The sequence below is a fragment of the Prosopis cineraria genome, unplaced genomic scaffold (assembly GCF_029017545.1).
Source record: "Prosopis cineraria cultivar Desert tree isolate PC_DT_omini unplaced genomic scaffold, ASM2901754v1 PC6, whole genome shotgun sequence".
NCBI lineage: Eukaryota > Viridiplantae > Streptophyta > Magnoliopsida > Fabales > Fabaceae > Prosopis > Prosopis cineraria.
In genome coordinates this window covers 37,077,195-37,103,754 of record NW_026555337.1, presented here as the reverse complement: position 1 = coordinate 37,103,754, position 26,560 = coordinate 37,077,195, and the positions used below count along the sequence as shown (strand labels likewise).

General features: G+C 34.2%; 1 protein-coding gene across 1 annotated transcript; it reads left to right on the top strand.

Annotated features, from left to right (window-relative positions):
* Positions 1–2,843: 2,843 nt before the first annotated feature.
* LOC129314313 (structural maintenance of chromosomes protein 5) lies at positions 2,844–23,768 on the top strand. Its single transcript, XM_054957717.1, is given in 31 exon segments — positions 2,844–3,132; positions 3,765–3,942; positions 4,031–4,184; positions 4,663–4,736; positions 5,771–5,920; positions 6,444–6,548; positions 6,639–6,784; positions 8,911–9,022; positions 9,429–9,584; positions 10,455–10,565; positions 10,567–10,577; positions 10,659–10,803; positions 10,886–10,951; positions 11,550–11,678; positions 11,763–11,861; positions 11,972–12,137; positions 12,239–12,384; positions 12,522–12,585; positions 13,893–14,017; positions 14,178–14,255; positions 17,085–17,157; positions 17,271–17,374; positions 20,035–20,151; positions 20,239–20,316; positions 20,936–21,035; positions 21,114–21,168; positions 21,877–21,925; positions 22,012–22,099; positions 22,183–22,255; positions 22,681–22,784; positions 23,458–23,768. Coding segments are annotated over 31 exon segments (3,156 nt in total). The 5' UTR covers positions 2,844–3,094; the 3' UTR covers positions 23,520–23,768.
* Positions 23,769–26,560: the final 2,792 nt, after the last annotated feature.

Here is a 26,560-nt window from a genome sequence, read left to right as displayed (position 1 = left end):
GATTGTTGATGTCTTTGTCCCTTATAAAATGCTTGCCAATCTCAATATATTTGGTTCTAGCATGGAAAACAAGATTTGACTATTTGATTGCACTTATGTTGTCACGCCACACATTTTGTTTCCCAAATAACCAGGGAATTAAATTATTACCTAAAACACAAAATATCCAGCAATTGGAAGTCTATAATCAACACTAGCTGTCCAATCTGGATCAAAATAGCCTGTAAATTGAAGATCTAAACCTAGTTTTATGTGCAAACTGAGATGACTCTCTTGACTCCTTGTAGTTACGATGGAGGAATTTAAGAACTGACTCAAGCTATTTACAGCATAAACAATATCTGGTCTAGTGTTAGTTAATGTACTGAAGTGCACCAATAAGCAATAGCTCTTCTAAACACCACCTTCACACTCTCTCCTTCACAAGCAGAAAATGACATTCCAGCTACCATAGGTGTAGTAGCATAAGGGCTTGCATTCTCCAAATGAAATCTTTCAGAACACCCAACACATGTCTACCTTGATTAACGAAGAAACTAGATCTGTCTCTATATATTTCCAGCCCAAGAAAATAGTGTCCTTGACCCAAATCTTTGAAGGCAAACAACAGGTTCAATCTATGAATGAAAATTTGCAGCAAAAACTGGCTACCATCAGTTACCGAGATGTCATCTACTAAATAGATAGTAACATGGTTTTAAGAATAAAAAGAGGATTGTCACACACCCATTGAGTTGCCAAATCCAGAGGATAAAAGAGTAATTCCCAGCCTCTCATACCAAACGGACTGTTTCAACCCATAGAAAGCCGTTGAGAGTTTGCCCATATGACGAAGTTTTTTTTTTTTTTTTTTACTTTGTCAGTAAAGCCTTTAGGTTGTCTCATGTAATCATCTTCTTGTAAGTATTATTGCCACAGGGCTAAAGGTTTAACTATAATCTGTTCCAAGTTCTTTCTGAATTTTCTTTGTTACAAGCCTTGCTTTGTATTCTATAATTGATCCATCGGTATGATACTTTGCCCTTCAAGCTTGGCCTCCCATGGCTCTTCTTTAGTGAGGTGGTTGCGTTTCAGAGCTTCATAAACTGAATCAGGTTCTGTTGAATACCATGACTTGGTTTATGAATGCCACATTAAGAATCCAATGATCATTGGTTAAAGTCGAAATAAACCAAAAAAAATAGGTATCATTTTGGAAAATAAATAAATTGCAAAGACGAAATTTAGAAGGAAAAAAATGAAGATAAAGTATGAGGATCAAATGATTATAAAGATAATAAAGATATATTGAGTAGTGTTTGATTCAGTTGTTCAGGAGAGTTAAATCAACTTATTCAGAAGTCTCAAATTTAAGTCTTGAGGGTACATATTAGTTTAAGTGAATGATAGTAATATCTCAAGTTTCTTAAGATGCCAAATAATAGAATAAAAAATAATTATAAATATATAATTTATATTATAAAAATAAATTATCTATTGTATTAAACCATGTGAATAGGTGCACAAGTCAGCATAGTTGAACTTATAATTTGTTGTAAAAAAAACTTTTTTATATATTACAAATTTACAATGCAAGTTAATGGGCAACAAACAATGTTGAGTCTTTTTCTTTTTGGGCCAGAGAAGCAGAGAACCAAAAATATGGATTAAAGCAAATTGAGACCCAAGTTTTATCTATAAAATTAAGAGTAAGTAAGATAATGGAGACATGATGGATGCTCACAGTAACGTATGAGATTTTGACTGAGTCATTAGCTGACGTGGCATGCATGGAGAGCCTATGCACAATGATATATAAGATTTTGATTGAATCACTAGATGCTAACTTGTCCCTTAACTCTTTTTTTAGAAACGTTGGGTACCCTAAAGTCATGTTAAAATAAAATTTAATAAATATTGTAAAATATTAAGTATTTTAATATTGAATAATTCAAATATTATTATTTAAAAAATTACACCATCTAATTTAATATTTTAATACTTTTGATATCTTGCAATTTTGTGTTAAAAACAAAGGAAATGTATCTTCAAATTAATGAAAGGATTTTTTTTTCTTCTCATCTCCTCATTTTTCTTTTGTTAAGTAATTTTTTTGATAGTACATTAATGGAATAGGTGATATATTTTAAATAAATATTTTTATTGACATATTATTTGTTCTGATTTGTCATGTTTCTAATTTTACTCTTAGCACTGCAGCATATAGAGATTATGAAATTTGGGTAGTGTAATATTTTAGAGGAAGATTGTTAGTTGTCAAAAAAGTCATAGAAAATAACCTAAAAATTTAAAAAACTTAACCAATATTAAAAATACAAATAACTTTTGACATGTACAAAAAGCCGAATGATTTGGGCACTATCTGAAAAAGAAGATTGAATATCGATATATAAAAAATAAGAAGTCATCTATAAATTTATAAAATGTTAGTTTGAGTTGCTAATAATTGAAAGATAATAATAATATTTAAACTATTAATTATGAAAATATTTAATATTCTATCAATATTCCTAAAAAAAAAATTTCGGATGCTTAGTGTTCCTTAGAAAAGAATTTAGAGGTAAATTAGCACAAAAAATATAGTTAAAGTCTTATTTATTATTGTGTGTGGGCTCTACGGCCATATTAATAACGGCAAAATTAATGGTCTTTTAATAAAAATATATTTTTGAATATAAAAAAAATACTTTAAAAAAAATTACCTCACTTAAAAATATAAAATACCCAATACTCTTAAAAATAATTACAGAAATAAAATTAGACCTAACTCATTAATTAATGATTAATGATTTGGGATTTATATTCAGCTAATCAGCTGGAGATCCGACAGACCAAAAGGCCGACATGTATCTTAGAGAAGATCCGACCCTGCCATCCCCAACTGACAGAGAGTCCGAATTCATTCCAATTTGGCGCCAATTCTCCATTCGCATGTTCTTCGCTTTTTCCAGTCTTCAGGAAAACCCTAGTCATGGTTCTGGTTCACTGATTCATGAACGCATGAAGGTTTCTGAGAAAAGCAAAAACTGAAGCATAGGTATATTGAAGCTTCGTAGTCGAAGAGAGTGTCGAATCCCCAGGTTCCCTTTTTGCAATGTCTGAACCTCGTCGTAAGCGCCCCAAAATTGCCAGGTTTGTCAACATTATACCTGATTTCAGGCTTTAGGGCTGTGCCACTGATATTGTTCTTCAGTTTTTTTGTTGATTGGCGAAGATGTTCAGGAATAAGAGAACTAGAACCATGAAAGTTGGAAACTTGAATTTGCCTGTTGTTTTTTAGTTGGGAATGTTAACCTGCCACTAGTTACCAGTGCTGCTGTTGCTTCCCGGGTCTCTCTCTCTCTCTCTCTCTGTCATTTTCTTTTGTATTTTTTCTTTTTCCTTTTTTGGGGGGGGTGTTTGGTTGGGGCAACCCCCGTCCTTCTTCTCTAAAGTTCATTCCTGGTTTTCTCGATTAAATGGTTTTCCTTCCTTATGGTACTCAAGGAATGCTAGGTTTGAATTCACTAGCGTCATCATTATTCGTTAATAATAATAATAATAATAATAATAATATATTATTATTATTATTATTATTATTATTTTAATGGAGCTATGATCTATATTTCATGCTAGTACTGCACACATTTACTTAAGAAATCTGATCAACTAAATTGAGATTTTTTGTTTGATAATCACAATCATAGAATACCTTGTTGCTAAATGGATATGATTATAGGTCTGTAAGATGATTGTTCAGTGGACGGTTTTATTCTTTCTTTCAGGGGAGAAGATGATTATATGCCTGGAAGCATTATCGAGATTGAGCTTCTTAAGTTTATGACCTTTGACTACTTAAAATGTAAACCTGGTCCTCGTCTGAATCTTGTTATTGGACCCAATGGTGCTGGGAAGAGCTCTCTTGTGTGTGCCATTGCGCTTGGCCTTGGGGGTGAGCCTCAGGTTGGTTCATACAGGCCAAGACATAACTTTGAATCTCAATATTTTATTCTCAAAGCACATTAAGATTGGGACTTTTTCTTCTTTCCAGCTGCTGGGGCGAGCAACAAGTATTGGATCATACGTGAAGCGGGGAGAAGAATCAGGTTGCATTAAGATTACTTTGAGAGGGGATGGTAAAGATGAGCATATTACTGTTATTCGGAAAATAAATACTAACAACAAGTCTGAGTGGTTATTCAATGGTAGGTTTTATTTTTTATGTCTGTTACTAATTTCCTTGGATGCTATAATTCTGTTGACATGAGTAGCTAATTGTCTTGATTGGGGTTAACTTGATTGAAATGTCAAAAATGGTTGGTTGTGGATTTTGAGTTTGAAGCTGTTCCTAGGTACTGATTTGAGAAAGTGGTAGCTACAAATATTAGTTTTGAGAAACCGAGAAAGAGGTTATTTAATTAGTACCTACTAACTACCAATTTATTTAAGTGGTGTCAATATGTACTTTTTGTTTATTTATTTATCTAATATTTTTACAAATCCTGCGTAAGAAAAATTTTAGACTTTCTTTATCTTATTTTCTAAGCTGAATATTGGTTTATCATAAAAGCAAAATGGAGAAAGAAATGTGTGTTCTGGTAAAAGCAGTGCTGATAAATACTTGCAAGAAACATAAACAGTGTGGCGAAATATTTATATGCTTTATTAATGTGTTACTTTCAGGAAAAGTAGTGCCCAAAAAGGATGTGATGGAAGTCATTCAACGGTTTAACATCCAAGTTAATAATTTGACTCAAGTACGTATTAAGACCAGCAATCAAGGCATTTTATTGACGTATTTTTAATTTTAAAATACAATCCTCTTCTATTCTATGCTGGTGTTGAAATATGTTGCATTGCTGATGCTAATGGAATGATCTTGCTGTTCAAGTTGGGACTGTTGCCTAGTAATGTTGCATTTGATATTTGGCTTGTTTAGGTGTCTGGCTATTCTGTAGATGTGGGTGTAGGAGTGAAGAATTATTTCTTGCCATCTCCTGAGTCTTTTGTTTATATGTCACTCTTAAGTTGCTGATTTATGATTTCCAAGTGCTAGGATTTAAGTTATATTGTTCTTGTTTCATCATTATCTTTATTTCAAAGAAGTTTAGTTTATCTTTAGAATATTTCAAATAAAGATGAGATGTCCAGGTTTATCTGCAAGATTATATAAATTATCTTTTAAAAGTAGGATTATCTTTTCAATAAATTAAGATTTAGATTATGATTTTATCTTTTCATTAGGGCTCTATAAATAGCCCTTTGGCTTCTCATTGTGGCACTTTTTGGCAGATTGAATGAATAGTTGAGTATTACCTTATGTCTCCCTCTCCCTATTTCTCTCGTTTCTCCCTCCTTTCTCTTCTCTCTCCCTCTTCCCATTGCTGGTTTACATCACTACTATTACTCAACCCATTCACAACCAAGACGTCACATGTGAAATTTCCTAAATTAAACTTAGGATTGAAAATGAAAATTCTATATTAGCAAACACTTAAGTTAGTAATCCTACATTGATCCAGTGAGGTTATGGGCTGAAACAATCAATACCATAATCAAAACTAGACCAAAATGATGAAATGATTTGATCTTTCAGCTTATATGTTCTTGAACTAGAATGCATCAAATTCTCACAATTTTATGCTCTCTGTTTTTTTTTTTTGGGGGGGGGTTATAATTTATTTAGTACCATAGCTTGTTGTTTCAAATATTCTGCTAATTGATTTTGATATTGGCTTCTTTGTTTGACCGATTTTTTTTTTTCCATGTTTTGTATCCTTGTACTTTATAGTTTTTACCCCAGGACAGGGTCTGTGAATTTGCTAAATTAACTCCTGTGCAACTTCTGGAAGAGACTGAAAAGGCTACTGGTGATCCCCAACTTCCAATCCTTCACTGTACTCTTGTTGAAAAAAGCCGTGCATTAAAGCAAATTGAACTGGTAACTATACACTTTTCCAAATGCTGTCACATAAACCTGAAACTAAATGTTGCATGTAAACTTAAGAGCACTTATGATAGATGCTCAAGGGTAACAAAAAGAAATAAATCTATTAAGTTGGTATAGAACACAAATCTCATTTTATCTTTCTCCCAATAGTCACGCTCAGGAGAATTTTCAAAAGGTCAAAAAGATTATTTTGTTGATCACATTCTAGATATGAGTTGCTAGTCAAATTTATAAGGCTAAATACAATACAAAATACTAAATGAAATCTAGATAATTAAATAAACACTGAATAAGATATTCTAAAATCTATATCTGAATAAAATACTGAATAAAATCTGAAGACTAAATATTTAAATAAAGTCTCCTGAAATCTATTTTAAAATATTCCAAATTCAAATCAAATAATAACAATAATAAAATCAAACTTAATTTATCTTTTGATGCTTCTTTCTTGAATAAGTCTTTAAGAGAATCCTATCTGGAATTTTATCAACTAACCCCTATGTTGTTTCAGACTGTGAAGAAAAATGAAGAAACTTTGAAACAGCTGAAGGACCTTAATGCTGAACTTGAGAAGGATGTTGAGCGTGTCCGTCAAAGGGATGACCTACTTAAAAAGGTATTCTCTTGGTTTGCTCCTCTTTCCGCCTGCATTCTATTATTTTTATAATTTGTTTTAATATCTGATGCTTTTATTTTCTTTATGCAGGCTGAGTCAATGAAAAAGAAACTGCCGTGGCTTAGATATGATATGAAGAAGGCTGAATACTTGGAAGTCAAAGAACGGGAAAATGATGCTAAGAGGAAGATGGAGGAAGCTGCAAAGATGTTGAATGATCTTAAAGAACCTGTTGAGTATGGTGACCTTGCCTACCAATCATAGTTATTACAACAACAACAACAAGCCTTTATCATACACTTACACTAAGATATTGAACACTCATTCAGCAACCAATCTTAACAGAGGATATAAAAGTTAAATATTTAAGCATAACTATGATTGCCTACCAATCATAGTTATGCTTAAATATTTAACTTTTATATCCTCTGTTAAGATTGGTTGCTGAATGAGTGTTCAATATCTTAGTGTAAGTGTATGATGGGGTATTGATGTTTAACCCAACAAAATGTCAGTTCCTAGTTTCCTGGTTGCAAAAATGTGAATACATCTAGCTGTTTAAAAATGAAGTTCTTTTCTAGAAAAGCATGCCTTGTATCATGTTAGAAAGCGATGTAGTTCTTTCTCAAGAGAGGTTTGGTACTTTTCCTAAGACCTACAGCTGACGCACTATGAAGGAGAATGGTATAGAAAAGAGAGAGGTTGCTGTTCAGAGGGATTACGCGCAGGTTTATAACTGAAGGGGGAAAAGAAGGGAGATAAGTAGTGGGATAAGTATGATACAGGTATGAAGTGTATTTTGGAGTAGTTGGGGATAACTTTTTGGTTTAAAACCACTAGAAGACTGTTTTATTGGGTTTGATATCTTGGGATATGTCATTTATGTTGATCTAGTTAATTGATTCTACCTGTGAATGAGCTCTAGAGTTTTATATTGGCTCTCTGGAAGAAATCTTTCCCCTACCTGATAGGATAATGTGTAAGGAAATGAAAGTGGGATTTGTGAGGGAAAACCACCAGAAGAAACAAGAGCTCTCCTATCTTAACTAGAGGAGAAGCAAACAGAATTTTTGAAAAACAAGGACCATAGGTCATTGCTTCTCTAGCATCCAGGTCTCTGGAAAAATGGAAATTCCAAGAGAAACTGTAATCTTTAATGGTAAAGAAAGCATAAATGGGTGAATTATGCAGAGAAAAAGCCACTGGAAGTGAGGGAATTTTTTCAAGAAAGGGGCATTTCCTATCCTTGTCCTCCCAAAACCCCATTTCAGAGCCATCAACTTGTTTCCATAGAGACGTGGTCTAAAAGATAACTCACTCTGAGATGAACTTCTATAGGTTCACATGAAACATTTCTATCACCTTGGCATGCCATCCATTATGGTTAGAACCATATTTTTTTTGATTCACCATGCCATGAATGCTAGCCAACTTGGATCTCTCCGAGCCTACTACAAATCTGAACGTGAGATCCCTTAAACAAACCAGGGGTACAGCAAATCCATAGAGAATCATATGCTACAATAGCTCAAATGCAATCATGTATCCTTGGACATATGAGCATTCTGATCTACTTAAAAAAAAAAATAAACAGTGGCATAATTTGATACATGAACATTCCCGATCTCAAAGTACACACCTGATGTTCAACTATGTAGGGCATACAAACACACTTTCATATATGTTATCATCTTTTGTCTGAGAATCACATGATGCTGGTGTTATGGCCCTCCCAAAGGTACAGCAGAACAGCAAACCCTTAACATTTCTCCTAGGCCTCCTTTCTGCTCCTAGAATCCTGAAAATAGATGGACAAGAATTGCTCAATTCTGTAGGCAAATACAAGGTCCTAAATTATACCACTAGATTCTGAATAGTATGTGTAAAAGGATGAAATTATTTTTCTTTTAACCCAAAGTATATGCATTTGAGATGGGATTTGCATGTGATTTTTAGGAAGAATTGCTCAATTCTGTAGGCAAATACAAGGTCCTAAATTATACCACTAGATTCTGAATAGTATGTGTAAAAGGATGAAATTATTTTTCTTTTAACCCAAAGTATATGCATTTGAGATGGAATTTGCATGCAATTTTTAGGAATTATATGACAAAATTTATGTTTGTTGTTCTAGTGAGATTAATCCTGGGACTAAAAGGAATTAGATCTTCAAATTGGGTGAAATTGATACCCAACTAACCTATACTAATGATATTGTTGATGGAATATTAAGCTGAGTTTGATGATGACCTTAATAGGCCATGCCTTTTTGATGTTTGGTATAGTTGTGCCCTAAGCATGTTAGTATGTGGCCAAGAACCCCTTTTTATGGTTGAATAATCTATTGATTAATTGACTGCAGGAAACAGAAAAAGGACAAGGCAGCATTGGACACAAAATGTAAAAAAGTTGCCAGCCTTGTAAATGATAACGCCAAGAAGCGAATGGAACTTCTGGAGAAAGAAAACCATCTGGTAGTTTTTCTTTTTCATTTAAGAATTGTGCAAATGATTTTAGTTAGATCAGCACTTAGTGTCTTTGTTCTTACTGCATTTGTCAGAGAACCCATTAGTTTTTCTTTGAAATGGATCAAATACACAAACACCCTAACGCACTTACATACCTACCCCTATAAGGGAGAGTGACACACACACTCACCCCTTCATCACATGGTTATAGAAACTACAACCTCCTTCTTTCAAGGGAGTGTGGGGTGCCACTGAGCCAAGGGGCTCTTGCCATAGAGGACTCATTATCTGATGAGAAGGATGTTAAAAAGGTTGTCTTTTCCCCATTTATTCTACTTATGGGTTTGTCTAGTTTGCTGTCAGATGAAGCTCAATTCTGATGTTGGTTGTAATGGCTGTTTACTAATGATAGGGTGTGGAATTGCAAGGAAAATACAATGAAATGGAAGATTTGAGGAGGCAGGAAGAAACTCGTCGGCAAAGATTTTTGAAGGCTAAGGAGGAACTTGCTGCTGCTGAACATGAACTGGAGAATCTGCCTCATTATGAACCTCCAAAGGAAGAGATTGTGAGTTGCATTTTTAGCTGTTAGTTGTATTATTCTCAATAGTTGGCCCCTTTAAGATATTTTATGTCTTGATTAGTCAGTACCCCTTCAAGCATCATGGTTTTGACATCATAAATTATGTTAGAGTATAGTGCTTGTAATGTCTGAGATTTCTTTGTTTCTGTATGTGGACAATGATATTGTTTGGGGTTTCTTTGCAAGAGTATGGATGCTTTGAAGTTAAGGATCCATAAATTTCCTAAAGTTTTGCCTTTTTGTGAAAGAAGGAGGAGGTTTGTTAATTTTTGGAAAAGAAAGATGAAAATAATCAGAAAAGAAAACTTTTGAGAAATTCATGGATCTCAACTTCAAAGGGGCCATTTTCTCTTTTTTGATGTTTGATTCAGTGTAGCTTATTTTTTTGGGGATTTGACAGCTTTGTAGCGTGTTTAGTCTTGTGTGTGTGTGTGTGTTTTTTTTTTTTTTTTAAATTTTCCCCCTTTGTTACATCATTATGGTTTTGCTCCTTTACCATAGGAGAATGTCCCATTCTTCTCATTTTCATTCCTTTTCCTTCTTAATAATTTTTTCATTTTTTAATGCACTTGAATAAATTGCTATAATACATCTTAATAATGATAGATGGATGACTATTTAATTTATGTTACATTTTTTTGGTTTTCTTTTTATATACTGATGCATTTAATTTTTCACTCTTATTTTCTCTAGGGTTAATTTTAATATCTACTTTTATTTTCTACATTTAAGTACTACTAGCTAGGTCTGATTACCATAATGCACTGCTACCCACTTTTGTCTCTGATAAATACCTGAAGCTAATTCCCTGTTATTTGTGTTTATAATCCTCCATCCATCCATTTTTGCCTTTAGGAAAGACTGAAAGATGAAATTTTGAACTTGCAAAATTCTGCATCTCAAAAGAGGCTAGAGAAGTCAGAAACAGACAAATGTTTATATCAGAAAAGGTCATCATTAACGCAAGTGCATAGACAGGTAGAATTTGGATCAAAGTTGAATTGCCTTCCTACAGTGGTAAACACATGTATGGCTATTCCATTTAATGTTAATTTGCAGGCTGAGAGAGATGTACAGTAAAAATACCAAGTGTTTGCATGCGTTACGAGATTCAGGGGCAGAGAAAGTAATGGAAGCTTATAAATGGGTGCAAGATAATCGCCATTTATTCAATAAGGAAGTTTATGGTCCTGTATTGCTAGAGGTGCGTGTAATCAAATTCATATGGTCATAATAATGATTGGCTCTTTTACAAGTCTTTGTTACATTGTTGATTGCAAATTCAGGTCAATGTCTCAAAGCAGACTCATGCTGCCTTCCTGGAGGGTCATGTTCCTTATTACATCTGGAAGGTATTCTTAATTTCTTATTGGAATGCTGTTCTGTAATATGTTTGTTATATAAAGAAAATTTTAATGCTTTTCATTTCTTGTCATGGCTTTGATAACACATGTCTTGGTGTCAGGAGGCTATGCCTCATCCTTCCAGTAATAGCTAGTTGACCAAGTCAATTGCTCAGGGAGAACATTACTGTGGGGATTTGAAGAGTCACACTTATCTAGAAATAGAAATAGGTGTCCAATTCTGATTTAATTTGAAGAGAAAACATTTTCTCAGAATTACAAGGTTTCCCACTTGTCACTCTTACTGCCTCCCTCTATCCTAGCTACAGCTATTAATTATGGTTTTAAGCTTTAATCATCCCAGTGTTGCTGAAATCAACTGTCTTGCAACCTTGAAATGAATTCAGTAGTGGCATTACTAGGCATCGCTTGAATGAAATGACTTGGCTAATGACCAATTTCTAAGGACAATCTTGCAAGATAAACTTCAGAATTAATCTTTTACCCCTACTTCTTTATGTTTTTCTAATGGGAATCTTAAAGCCTCTTGAGGGAGTTTGTTGCAATTTCTAATCTGTTTTGTTGGTTTTGATTCTGATTGATCCAGTCTTTCATTACTCAAGATTCTGGTGACCGGGACCTTTTGGTAAAAAATCTGAACTCCTTTGATGTTCCAGTATTAAATTATACTGGCGATGATAGAAGTCAGAGAGAGCCTTTTCAAATTTCTGAAGATGTATGTTTTCTGAAGCCTTAAGCTTTTTGCTCCGCAAAAAAAATTTGTTTTGTTTTTCTCCCTAATAGTTGGTTACTTCAACAGATGCGTGCTCTTGGCATCTACTCCCGACTTGATGAAGTTTTTGATGCTCCTACAGCTGTTAAGGAGGTTTTGATTGGACAGTTTGGTCTGGATCATTCAGTACGTATTTATTTATGGTTATCGCTTACAAGCATAAACCTATGGGTCTATTGAATCAGACTCTACAAGTTATACAATTGCTTTTTTTTTTTTTTTCATTTGCTCTTCAGTATATTGGAACCAGAGACACTGATCAGAAGGCGGATAGGGTCCAAAATTTGGGCATTTTTGACTTTTGGACTCCAGATAATCACTATCGTTGGTCTAAATCTAGATATGGAAATCATGTATCAGGAATTGTTGAACAAGTACAACGCTCAAGACTTCTTTCATACAGTAGGTTCTTTTAGTTGCCTTTCCAAAATATATTGATTTTGCAGAGTTGTTTAAGTTACCAGTTTTTTGGCCCTTACCATCCTGTCTTTTGTTCTTTTCAGATATAGATGCTAGAGAAATTGAGAAGCTTAGAGCTCACAGAATGGACCTTGAAGAATCTATAGCAACCTTAGAAGCGACTTCTAAAAGGTTACAAGATGAGGAGAGACACCTAAGCAATGAATCAGCTAATCTTCGCAGACAGCGGGTAGGCAAGAGAAAATTCATTCTTTACTGGTTTCCTTCTTTTAAGTGCTTGTGCAACAGAATATGTTTGATGTTAAGCAAAATCTGTGTGCAAGACACACTCCGATCTCAAATATGTAATGCACTATATCTTTCCAGGATGAAATAAACACTACTGTGCTTAAAGAGAAGGAAAAGCGCCGTGACATCATGCGCACTATTGGTAAGCGACTAAGTCTGGTCTGCTGCAATATAGCAGAGTGTTATATTTTCTTTCCGTGTCTATCTTATCAAGGACCACATCATCTCAAAAGTTTCAGATAGTTAAAGATCCATGATTGGTTTTATTAATATCATTAGCATGCTCTGAATGTAAAAGCCTTTTGGGCTCTTATTGTCAAAAAAAAGAAAAATCAGAGACACTTTCTAGTAAAGTTTAATTTAACTACTAAGAAATGGGGCCAGTGAGAATCTGATAGGATCCAAAATAGGTAGGGAGAAATAAGGAAGATAAATCTTTATTAAAATATGAAATCAGAATCTAACATTGTAAATTAATAAAGATAAAGAAAAATCTTTAATAGAAGATGAGCAAGAATCTTAAACTCATACAGCTAATAAAGCCAATGGATAATCTCCACTGATATAATAAAATAATGATTATATTTCCAAATGATTTCTACATGTTGTGCCTTAGTATTTATAGACAGAAAAATAATTAATAATTCCTAAAATTACTCCCATTAATCCATAACTCAGATAATGGGGCATAACTACCAGAAAAAATAAATAAATAAATAAAACAACTAACATAATCTACAATACCCACTACTCCTAAATCTAAGGACCACTCAACAAAATAGAAAAATAATCTAAAAAATATTGTTAAAAAGATAATATCTAAAATTACTTGAAAATAATAATAACTCCTAATATTTCTATAACTACCCCACATCACCCATTATCCCATGCTACTCGATACTCTTGTCAGAATTGAATTCTTGATTGTTTGGTTTGCTAAATTTTTTTACGTCTGCTATCAGACCGGCAATGTTATATAGTAGTGAATGCTGGGCTCTAACGGGACAGCAAGAGCATAAGTTGGAGTAGCAGAGATGAGAATGTTACGATGGATGTGCGGACATACACGTAAAGATAAAATTCGAAATGAGCACATACGTGAAAAAGTGAGGGTGGCACCTATTGAGGAAAAAATGGTAGAAAATCGATTGAGATGGTTTGGGCATGTACAAAGAAGACCAAGGGAGGCACCAGTGAGAAGAGTGGAACATATAACTTTGAGTCCGATTAAGAGAGGTAGAGGAAGGCCTAAGAGAACACTCTTGGAAGTTGTTGAACGTGATCTCTTAATTAATAATATTTCTAAAAGCTTAATAAATGATAGAGCACAATGGTGTCTTGCAATCCATGTAGCCGACCCACCTAGTGGGATAAAGGCTTGTTGTTGTTGTTGTTGTTGCTAAATTTTTTTACGTATCTAATAGATGGAGTCTTCTGTTATGATCCTAGATTTAAGGAAGAGGAAATTACACACAATGGAGGAGGAGGGTGATGTGGACATGGCTATTGCTAAGCTGACTGATGAAGCAAGAAATTGTAATATTCAGCGATTCCGCAATGCAATCAAAATTAAGGTGATTTAGGATAAGGTCTTCTGTTCCTTTCTCGATATCATTTGTGCTGATTTATGCTGAGTTATTGCAATTAGAATCGATAGTATTCTTGTTCTGAATTACTTTTTTAAAATATCTCTAAAATATTTTCTTTCTTTATTCTTCCATTTGATTTTGACAGAACCTACTTCTCGAGGCAATTGGTTATAGACAGAGTTTTGCTGAAAAACATATGGCTACTCTTGAATTTGATGCAAAGGTAATTAATTACTTAGGCTGCTTATTTGTGCTTTTAAAGCAATTCTTCCTACAGATTTCAGGCAAAAGGCCTGGGTAGTTTGAGGTAATTTTTGAAGACATGCAGCTAGAAGCAAGGAAGAAGATCTTTAGGCTAGCTGTCACTCTTCTACACTATTTGAATGCTTGCAAACTTCAACTTGTAAAAGTAAAATTATATTATAAAAACTTAAGACATAAAAATGCACATTATAACACCTATAACAACCACCACTCATTAGATCGTGCTTCATGAATCATCAATTAAAGAACTTATCAACTAATTATCTCTCTATGGCTGTCCACAACTCAGAATTTTCAACCCTCTTCTCGTCTGTTTGATATTCTTCCAACTAATCTCCTCAGTCACATAATCTAATGTGTTGGAAGTTGGCACAACTCTTATGCCCTATTTGGTATGGAAATGGGAAAGAGAAGGGAAATTGGAGCCAATCTTCTGTGGGACCAAATGTTCTAATTTGAATGCATGCTTGGTGTGAATGAAAAATTTAAAATGTTTGAAGAATGCGTGTTTGGTGTGGGTGAAAATTTAAAAATGTCTGAAGATAGAAAAGGGAAAAATCAATTAAATGACATAAATTCCCTTTTATTGAAAAAGGAAACACCATTGCATAATCAACGATGCTGTTGAACTTGTTTCTGCTGAACCTAGTTGCCATCAATGCTGAACCCATATGCTGTCGCTGTTGCCAAATGCTGCTATTGGTGAGGGGATACTTGCTGGTGATGACGATTGATTTGCAACCTATCTTCTCTGTTGAACAGATCTGTGACTGTAGAATCTGTCACTATGGACTTTAAAATCCATCGAGTCTGACTTCAAGTTAAACAGATATGTGAATGTTAAGTTCAACATTGAATTGAATTTGCAACCCATCTACAAAAAATCATGTGTGATATGGAGAACATCAGAGATGAAGAACTAGACATATGAAGAACATGATCAAAACATTGCTGTCGCCAATGTCATGAGAGGATGAAGACAATGGCTTGTGTTGGAGATGATGCTGTTGCATGAAGACTAGATAGGTGAGAGGTACCAAAGAAGATTAAAATGGTTAGGAACTTTTGTTGGCCTGGGCAAAATGGTCAAGAAATATTGGTTCTGATGAACCATTTGGTTAGGAAATTATGAGGGAAGCATGAGTTCCCAGGAAAGATACTTTTTGCCTGCCAAACCTGTCAAATCTGGCTTGCCCTCTTCCTTTTCCTTTTCACAGGCTCTTTACCCTCAAACCAAACACAACTGTAGAAGTCTTTGGCCTAATTCTCATGAGTAGTCCCCTCAACTATCTTAGATGGTCTCTAATACTTAGATTGCAGAACAAAGCAGCAAACGAAAGACAATTCTAGTGCTAAAAATAAAAAAGGAAACTAAGAAAAGTAGCAAATGCCTAAGGTCATGAAAGAAATAAGAAAATTAGAGTAGAGCTAAAATATTAAGATCCACAACAAAAGGAACTGACCAGAAAAATCATTTGTCAATCGGAGAAGGATTGAAAAAAAGATATTGGAGCTAGGTCAGAAAAATGAGGGGCTGGAGCTTCCTTGGAAAATTGGCTAGAACACTAACCTCCAACATGTAGAGCTATTGATGCCCTTCTTGTCCCTCAAACCTAGCTCTAATAGCATTTTAAAAGATTAAGAAAGAAAGAGGAACCTGAATGGGATCACTGACATTCTGGGCAAGGCTCTGTCTATTTATAGTTTTAAGTTAGGTCAAGCCCAAAGGTAGTACAGCTAGTAGAAGCTCAGCCAACTTGTTATTGAATAAATTTATTTTTTTGGAGTATACAAACCAATTTCACAGAAACATATTGGATTCCAGCTAATCTAGATCAAGTTGGGTTGAAACACACAACGGCGATTTTCTTTATAACAAGACTCAAACTCTGGACCTTGCTTAAGGGGAATAGACATCAAACCACTTGAACTAACTGCTACTGGTCTAAACTTGTTTTAAAATAGCCATCAGAAAGATTATTCCAACACTTACCTAACTAGCCCCTCAAAAAAAAAAAAAAAAGAATTGTGTAAAGTAAACTTTAATGCTCATGCAAGTTCATTGGGTTTAACTTGAAACAATACCTAGGAAGCATGGGCTTTAACATATGATATGCAAAATCCATAGTGTTACGATGTAATTTAAAGAATTACATCATGTCTGATTTGACTTTATGCATGTGTGTCAGATATGGACATGAAAACAACTTTTTTTGGAATGTATGTGCTTATAGGACTTGATGAAGACGTGGAATAGTGGAATTTTTAGGTTGGTGTATTATCTCTGGACCAGATAACCCACAGACAAATTTTGTTTGCGGCATCTTTGTGGTCTTCGACACATGGTTTTCTAGCTGAAGTATCTGCTGCATATGCATAACAACATTGTTGCTTATTAGCTCTCTCTTTTTTTTCTTGTGCAATTTTGTTTTCTTGGGAGGATGTTTGTCTAAACCCAATGCCTTATATACATGAAAACCTAATAAACTCTAAAAAAGCTAGAGATTCTTGTAAATCAAATCTGAAATACTAGGTGCGCCATGGTAGGCTTGGATATTTGGCATTGGTTATCAATATAAGATAATGTTCCCCGTAAATAGGAGAAAAGATGAAAATAATTCCCCAATTTTTGAAATTTATATTATCAAATTACAAGTTTTGGTTAACTTAAGTAATAAGTACAGGAAGCCATCACATTTTGGTATATCAAATTATGGATATTTGCTGCCCTAATGTTAGTATTAGAAAGTTTCTCTATCTAACATCTTTGCCTTTTCATTTGTCTTAGATTAGAGAGTTGGAGGCCTGTTTGAAGCAGCATGAGAAGCTTGGTTTGCAAGCATCATTACAATTTGAAACCTGTGAATATCTGATTTTTCCTCAACTTCTAGATTTTCCCAAGTTTCAAATTAATTGTTTTAACATCATTTTTTAAACCACATGACTTGCAATCACCTTTTTGTTACTTTTTCAGGTAAGAAGGAGACTGAAAATTGTCGACAGCAACTTTCCGAATGTTTGAGGCGTGCTGAATCAGTTGCTCCCATCACTCCAGATCTTGAGGAGGAATTTCTTGAGGTTTGTTTAGGGATTCATCTGCAGCATGGTTTAGTTGGTGTTATGCTAATGCTAAATACGCATGTTAACATAGCAGCCCTATGTTAAGTAAAGGCCCATGAACAGTTTAAACGTTTAATTATGCTTGTAACTTAGGGAAAGTTACACGGGTCCTCTCTTACTGAAGCATTGAACATTCTTATGCGGCAATTAGGTTGTCTTGCTGCTCAGCCTATTCACTGCGTTTAATTTGTGGCTTCCCATACCAAAACAATTGCAGCTTGTCCTCAAGTTGGAAGGTTATAAACTACTTATTGATGAGTTGAATGGGCACCTAAAGTACTCTGAAAAATTGGTAAATTCTGCCTCTGAATTAAATTATCTGATTCTCCGTAATGACCATGCCTAACAGCCTTGACATGTGGCAGAAAAACCATCAAATTGTATCCTCAGTGAGAAATCCAGGCAATTGGTGATCAGGTTTATTGTCATTGACACATTTCAAAGTTTAGAAACGTGGAGTGGTGAGTTTTTAGGGAACGTGGGAGTTAAAGTCAGTTTGTAAGCCTCATTTTCCACCCTTTCCATTATAGTTTAAGGGCCATATAATACCACGGATGAGATTATCATTCACTTTGTCGATCAGAGATTTGAATTCACGAGGTTTCAACTTGAGATAGGCAAAATCACCTGAAGAAATGTAGAATAATAGAATTTTCCTATATCTTATTTTGTCACGTGGAAGGCAAACAAATATCTTAACCTTTTTAGTGAAACTTGACAAAAAACTCTGTCAATGATCCCCCACAACTATAAACCATCTCCCTTTGAAGTGAGGGATATATGTAGTTTTAAAAAACTAGAGGGATAATAGGATACAACCTTCCTTATCTCTTGAGTAGAAAGAAATAACAGGAAAATCGCTTAGAAAACTAGAAAACAGTAAAACTTTAAACACTTCCCCTCTTGCTGCATCATCATGATTGAAGATGTGCAGCTTGTCAATGTCTTTTGAATGTCTTGCTAGCCGGAGCTTTTGTTATTACATCTGTGACTTGATCTCCTTTGGATACATAGGTCATGCATAGCGTACCATCCTCAGTTTTTTCTTTGATAAAGTGTCTATCAACTTTTGCATGTCTTGTCTGATCATGATGGACTGGATTGTTGGTCGAGGGTGTCTCTTAGGTGTCGCTGATTTTGGTGGATGTTGACATGGTTTGGATGGAACTGGAATCCATACAAGGCTTGGGTTTCAAATTAGAAGAAGAAAGGTCAAGGAAAAAGATTTGATGAAATCTATCTGGTAGAAGAAAAAACAGATTCCCGGACTATTGCTTGGTGAGAGAAAAAGAAGTTGCAGCAGCTATGGAGTCTGCAGATGATGTGTGCTATAATAAACTAAGACCATGATACCATGTGAGAAGGTCAATTGTATTGTATTAATCAAAGAGAAGTTATACTAGGGAACTACCTACTTAAAAATAAATAAAAACTAATATCTAAAATTTAGGAATTAAGATAGCTCATTTCTAAAATCAGAAGTTTACAGCAGTTAATATCTAAAGTTAGCAATTACAGCTGGACTGTGCATGGAATATTCCAACTTGAAAGGGAGTGTTCATTGTTGATGTGTTCAAATTTTTATTTCTTTTTTAAGTGGACTGCAGGAAAGTGTAAAATTATTTCGATAGGGATCCTGGAAAATGATATTTATGCATTTATGACAAGCTGGTGCCCCCCTCCTGTCTGTAACAAATGATATTTATGCATGTATACAAAGATTTGATTGGATGGTCTAGAAAATATATCTAAAATTAGGTTGAGAGATTTAAGGATTTAAACAAAATCCAATCTAGAAGGTCTTGGTTTGGCAATCACTTTGTTTAATCGTAATGTAACCTATTGCAAACATGGCAGAATAAAGACAGGTAATATAAGCAGAGATAATTTCCTTGGCTTTGGCTTGGAATGAACAAGCTATTTGGAAATATTTATATATTTCTTTGCATGGTCTAAATTTCCTTTGGCATGAATGCATGGCATATTTGGAGAAAAATTAGAAGTTTTAAGTTTTAGAAAAGGTACAAAATATAAGGTTTTTGTTTTAGAAGCTAACGTTGGGTGCTTATCTAAAAAAAAAAAAACTTTTATTTTGAGAGAAAAAGACATTCTAATGGGACCAAGGTCATTTCTACTGCTATTGTCTCTGTTTTTTGGGAAAAAGTAAGAAGCAGATATTTTACCATTGTAAAAATAAATTAGATAATGCTTTTTTATGTATGGGGAAAGTGAAATGATGATGAAAATTTGGTTCTTTGGTGTATATGTTCAGATCAGAATTCCTGCGTCTTAATGGCCATGTATTTGCTGGTTCATATGTTACAGCCAAGATTGTGTTTATGGCTTCCCTTTCATGTTCTTCTCATGGTTTATTTAAGGAGTGTCCGATTCTGATTGTATTTAGCTATTCCAGCTGTCTGTTTCAAAGGTGGCTACTGAATGTATTTAGTAGATACTTGTATCATTGCGTTGCCTATGATCTTCCATGAGAAGAACAACAAATCGTAAATTTGATTTTTCCCTGTCACATTGGTTTCAATCATGAAATTTGTTTCTTTTATAATGCTGAATTTCAGGGCAACAAGCACGCTAATATTTCTCTGATATAATTTATTTAGATGCCCACCACTATTGAGGATTTGGAAGCTGCTATCCAAGACACCACTTCTCAAGCCAATTCTATACTTTTTGTCAATCATAATGTGTTGGAACAATATGAGAACCGTGAACGTCAGGTGTCATTACTATCATTTTTTGTGTCCATCTTCTTCCGCTTCTCCCCCAATTTTAAATGATTGTCTGTATTTGTAATCACTGTGCAGATAGGAGCTTTAGCCACAAAACTTGAAGAAGATAAGAAGGAAGTAAGTAGGTGTCTGGCTGAAGTAGATACTCTAAAGGTGAGTAGCTTGGATTTTATGAGTTTGCATTTGGAGATTTTTACCTTAGTTTCCTTCCCTTAGCAATGATTTCATGAATGTATATCAGTAGACTATGGTTTCCTGTTTATTCCTTTGATTGGTGGTCATCCACTGTCTTTTTAAGGTAGCATATGCAATAAATTGACTTACTTTGTTATATCTTTTTAGCCCATTTGGGTCATTTTTATTAGTTTTGGTGGGTATCTTATTCGCTGCCAACTAAACTTCTTCCTTTCATGTATTAACATTTATTGTATCTTATGGCAAATGGACCTTACTTCTGGACTGTATTTCTTTATTTATTTGGAGATTTAACAATGATTTAACATTATAAAAAGTGAAGACTGAAAGTTAAAACCATAATAATGCTGCTGGTTCCATTGGCATCTTTATTTGACATTATGATGATTTGTTTTAATACCGATTATGCTTTATACAAACATGGAAAAATAAAAGGATGGCAAATCACCCCATGTGGAAGCCCAAGTAATGATAGACTTGGAGATTCACTCATCTGGTTTCATATGCCTGTTTGCCTGTTTGTGTTGACTAGATATAATTGCCATGATAGAAGCTCCAACAGTTTTGTTATTTGCAGGGTACATGGCTTCCAACATTGAGGAACCTCGTGGCACAGATAAATGAAACTTTCAGCCGTAATTTCCAAGAGATGGCTGTTGCAGGAGAAGTTTCGCTAGGTATGTACATAGCTGATCTGAACAGATCTTACTAGTTTTCTTAGTTCAGTTTTCCTTCAATGGTTATCCTCTTCCCAGATGAGCGTGATGTGGACTTTGATCAGTTTGGGATACTCATAAAAGTGAAGTTCAGGTGACTGCTGTGCTGAGCCCTTCTTATTTACTTTTGTAGTGCATATCCAGTCATTAGGTCCTTTTTTTTTTTTGGGTTTTGTTTTTTTGTTTTTTTTTTTTTTTTTTTTGGTTTTGGGTGAACTATGGTGAATGAACAACCAGTAAGGTCTAGTCAAAGACTAATCCCTGTTTACTCCAGTAGGCCATATGTTGCCGGGCCCAAATAATTTTTTTTCCTTTTTTTCTTGAACTCAAACTCACAATATTGCACAAGCCTCTCAACTTGGGATTGATGGTTGTCTGTTCGACCATCCATGGGGATTTGGGGATAAAAGCCATCAGGCTTGAGTGTGATAATTGAAACTTGCCTTTATTATGTGCTGGAACAAAAATTGGAAGATATTAGTTCGTCCCATAGTTTGCATTAGTTCTGCAGGAACGCTTCCTTTTTTCCTTCTAAGATGTAAGCTTTGCATATAGAAATTAATTCTATAGTAATTGATTTTTGCCTTTATCTTCTGAGATTTTTACAATAAAATCCAAATGTAACCTTTTGGTCATTCGCATCCTTTTTTTTCCCCCGGAGGGGGGGGGAGTATCCATTTGCTACAGGATTTTGCTCCTGTCCATTGCTTTGTCTCTTTGTTTATGCTGCCAAAGTTACCTATTTCCCTATTCCTGTGCTGCTGTCTCTTACACCCTATTTTTATTTTGATGGTATCATCAGACCAACAGGACAGCTTCAAGTTCTGAGTGCCCATCATCAGTCTGGAGGGGTATAACAACGATTTACTTTAATTACATCGACGCTTTTATAAACATGTGCTCTCTTAATGTACCATGAGACGTTTTCTTTTCTCAGGAGCGATCAGTTTCTACTATTCTTTATCTTGTTTCTCTTCAAGATCTTACCAACTGCCCATTCAGAGTGGTTGATGAGATTAATCAGGGTATTTACTGTTTGAAGTAATTTCTTTGTAGATTGACTTTTTACTGCATGTAAGAGACCTCTGTTAACAATTATTTTTATCAGGCATGGACCCAATAAACGAAAGAAAAATGTTCCAACAGCTGGTGAGAGCCGCCAGCCAGCCAAATACACCGCAGTAAGTTTTAACACTTTTCAGTTCCTTCCCTCAATCATTTTGTAAGGCTGTGAGAAGCTAAGATCATTCATCATTCTTCTTGTGTTACTGAAGTTCTAGAGTACATGTCTTAAAAAGGGTTATTAATAATTTTTTGCATATGAAGAATATTGTGTGCTTACACATAATTTCCTTTTCTGATGCATTTGTGACGTGTCCAAGTAATGCAACTACGGTCGTTTTTCAATAGAAGACATTATGTGTGAACTTTTTTTTTTTATATATTCACACATCTTTGACTCTTTCAAAAAGGGGATAGAAGCTCTCGTGTCTTGTTACACTATTCTTTTATAAATATATTTGTGACAAAAAGTTTGATTGTGTTTTCTTCACCTGATTACTTTCAGTGTTGGTATAATTAATGGAGTACCATAAATGCGATGCAGATGTTTCTTGCTCACTCCAAAGTTGCTACCAGATCTGGAATACAGCGAAGTGTGCAGTATATTAAATGTAATGAATGGGCCATGGATTGAGCAAGTCTCAAAAGGTAAATTTACATCTGCTAGATGGTTCTCTGACAATTACTTCTTAGACATTTCACATTATTGTGGTAGAAATTATGTTGTAGGATAGTAACTACCAAGGTATTTTAAATTTCCATCTTTACCCCCAAAAAAAAAAAAAATTCATCGATAGTATCACAATTGAAATTGTAATAGAAAAAATGCCTAGTGTTATTTTTAGATATTAAAGCTGAAAGGAACTTAACGTGAGACTCCAGCACGAAACGTGTATGGTAAATGACAGATATGGACCTTCTCATCCTTTTTCTCCTTTTCTTCTCTTCATCTCATTCTCATATATGACAGATATGATTAGAAATTGAATGGTTTAACAATAGTCTACAATTAGTCCGCGGTTTTTGACAATTTAAATTTATTTATTTTTGTTATATTAAAATAATTTTATAGAATATAAAATCTTAGCCATTTAATTTTTGATCTAAAGGTGGGAATGTGATGAGAAGAAAAGGAGAAGAGGGGATGAGGAGATCATCCAAATCCGTAGATGAGCTACTATTTAGGGATGTTTGGTTCTAGTGGTTTTTTTACATGAAACCAAACATGCTTTTAGAAGTAAAAAAATCTGCATGCGTATGAATTTTTTTTTTTTTCTTGTTATACGCTTGACTTGATATTTTTCTATCTTCTGTTAATCAGTTTGGGGTGAAGGTGATCGATGGGGGAAAATCGCAGAGTTGATGGTAGAGAATCAACAATAAGAGAAGTCAAATAAAGTGTATTTCTCATTGTTATGGCTTCTGTGTTTAATATTTTAATCTTTTGTATTCAAACGACCGTGCATTGATCCATTAGGAATATTTAATTTAATTTTGTATGTATTTTTCTTTGTTCAAGAGGCCTCCGTTCTTGATCAAGTGGCACAATCCTTTGTAAATATTGAACTTCAAATGTAATCTAAGTGCTAACATGTTATGGGGAATATTTCAAGTTTGTGATGAATTCTGCAATGCTTTTCTTGCATTGATGTACTTTTGTTTATCTTATAGTATCTTAATTTATAATATAATTCAATATATCTCGTGCCAAAAACTAGTTTTAGACTATAAATGCCCAAATAGCATGATTTTTGTTGGTCACATTTTTGGGAGTCATGTAAGGATTTCAATTTAAAAAATTTAAGTTGAATGATTCTAAAAATGATACTTAAATTTTTTAAAACCCTTAATTATTTTATTACTCCATCTGGTCTAAATTATAAGGTAAAATTTTACCATCCTACTTGATTTTAAACATAAGACAAAAATATAGTAGATAGATTTTTCCCCCTCAATATTGTCTCGCATAATTTTTAGACAAATGAATGACAAAATTGAAAAGTCAATATTTTTTTACGAGTTTAAAAATATTAACTATAATTTTAAAAAGATCTTCAGGTACTTATCATTACAATCAAAGGCCTTCTCTTCCATACTTGGTAGTTGGATGGACGATCAAGGAGAACTTCTCTTCAATACTAGGTCTCAATTTAGTAACATTTATACTAGCTTAACCAATATGGATGTTTCTGTAACACCCTCAACTAAACGATAACCTTAAACATATACTTAATCTTAATTAAGAATTACCATGGTAATAAAAAATACCATGGTATAGCAGGTATAGTAGGATCACCCTTGGTTATTTCAACCCTAAAAAGGCAAGTACGGAAGCTATGAAATTAGGATCCTAGAAATTAATTTAAATTTGAAACTAAGTTTGAAAGACCATTACTTTAAAAATTAGAATAAAATGAGTTTAGGGAGCATGGAAATGATTTAGAAGTGAAGTTAAATTGAAATGGGATCAAATGAGTCATTTTAGGCAAAAAATACACCATCTGCTACGGTCAATAGCTTATGTTCCACAGCTTTTGGTACAAAGAGCATTCATCGCTGCCAATGTCACCATTTGTTGTGGTTGACACTCTCTATGTCATGCATCGTGGCTAACAATGCCCTCTACCATAGCGCTCTTGTTATGATAGCATTGCAAATTCAAATTCCAATGCACGTAAACCTTCGATTGAAATGATTTAAATGCTCACATGTAAATAATCATGCAAACTAACTAGCAGCTTCAGTTTCACAGAAATCCAATAACATATGGGAATTTTGGAACACCCCATGCCAACCAATTTTCCAAGTGTCCAAACTCTTATTCCTTAGCCATTAGGCCCACAAAGACTTAATAACATACTCAAAGGACACATTTAAAGCTCAACATGTCTCAAGCATTTAAAACACCATGCATGCATAAAATCACCACTTAACAGCATAAATCAAAGTGGAATGACTTTGAATCCTATCAAACATGCCTATAATAGTTTCTAAGGCCCCAAAACAAATTTAGTGACTACAATTACACATGCCCTTGTAAATACCAAAGACTCAATTTAGAACTCAAATCCTAATAGGGCCAAAACCCTATAATGCCTCAGTCAACAATTCAGCTACAATGCAACAATAAATAGTTCAACACAATAAGATCCCCAAGTTAACAAAAGTACACATAAATTTAACTAAAGACATTACAATGAGAACTAAGTGTCTCTAGCTTATGATACTTTCCTCTTGCCCTTAGCTTGACCGTCTCTGAAAGTATTTGACAATAAGGAGTAAGATATAAAATTTCAATAATCAAAGCACATAAATTCAAACACATGCAAGAGTGGCAAATGTGATCAAGTAAAATGGGAATTTCATAAACCATGATCTTAATAAACTCAAGCATGCAAGTAAAATGATGTGTAATACACATGATCATGCTCCAACATTATTACTCTCCTTATGTTTTCTTACGGAATCCATGGGCTACTAAACATATAGAACTAATCCATATGACCACATTAGCCCCTGCCCTCTAATTGTGAGGGGTTACCTAGCAAAAAATTTTCATACTCATTCTTAAATTATGGATTCCCTCTTTTTCCTAAAAACTTAGGGTTATCATAAATGCTCGACCCACACACTCTCGCAGGAAACCAGTGATACCAAGCATTGGCCCAACCCATGCCATCTCCAATTAAATGATGACAATAGTAGCACTGTAATCAATATGGCCAACCACCATGCTCAAAATCTAGGTGGAAGCAATAACATGTGGATTTCACAAATCTTTATACTTGTTTCAATGAACTCCTACCCATCTATGACCATGCAGTTCAACTCATGTTCATATAACGTGTTTATATACACACTTATGTTCAACATAGCCATAACATTGATCATACTTAAGACTACACAATTTAGCCAACATATACAAATTAATACATATATTAACATCTAATGAGAACGTCACAACTCAATATTGCAAACATTAAACATACACAAGAATTTTACTCCTAATTACCTCAATTCTTGGTTTACCAAACCAAGAGTATTCTTTATTGACGATTGAGCTTCCAACACACTCAAGTACTGCAAAGTAGTAACAATCTACAAGAAGCACATTAATCAACATTAATGGCTAATTACCATTAATCGAGGTTAATTCCCAAAATCAAGGCTTAAATCCAAAACTCCCATTAAGGTCTTGAACCACTTCAATCCCTTATTTGAGTCCCATTGTCTTATTTAAACTCCTATTAAACTAGCAATTGGCATTAAATCCTCAAATCATCATTAATTTGGCTAACCATTACTAGGGTTTGTTATAAATTCAACTTTAAAACCCTAAATCACTGTTAATGGCTTAAATCAAAGTTTAGGATACTTAGTTAGGCATTATCATTCCTATTAAGGCCAAAAACGAAGAGAAACCT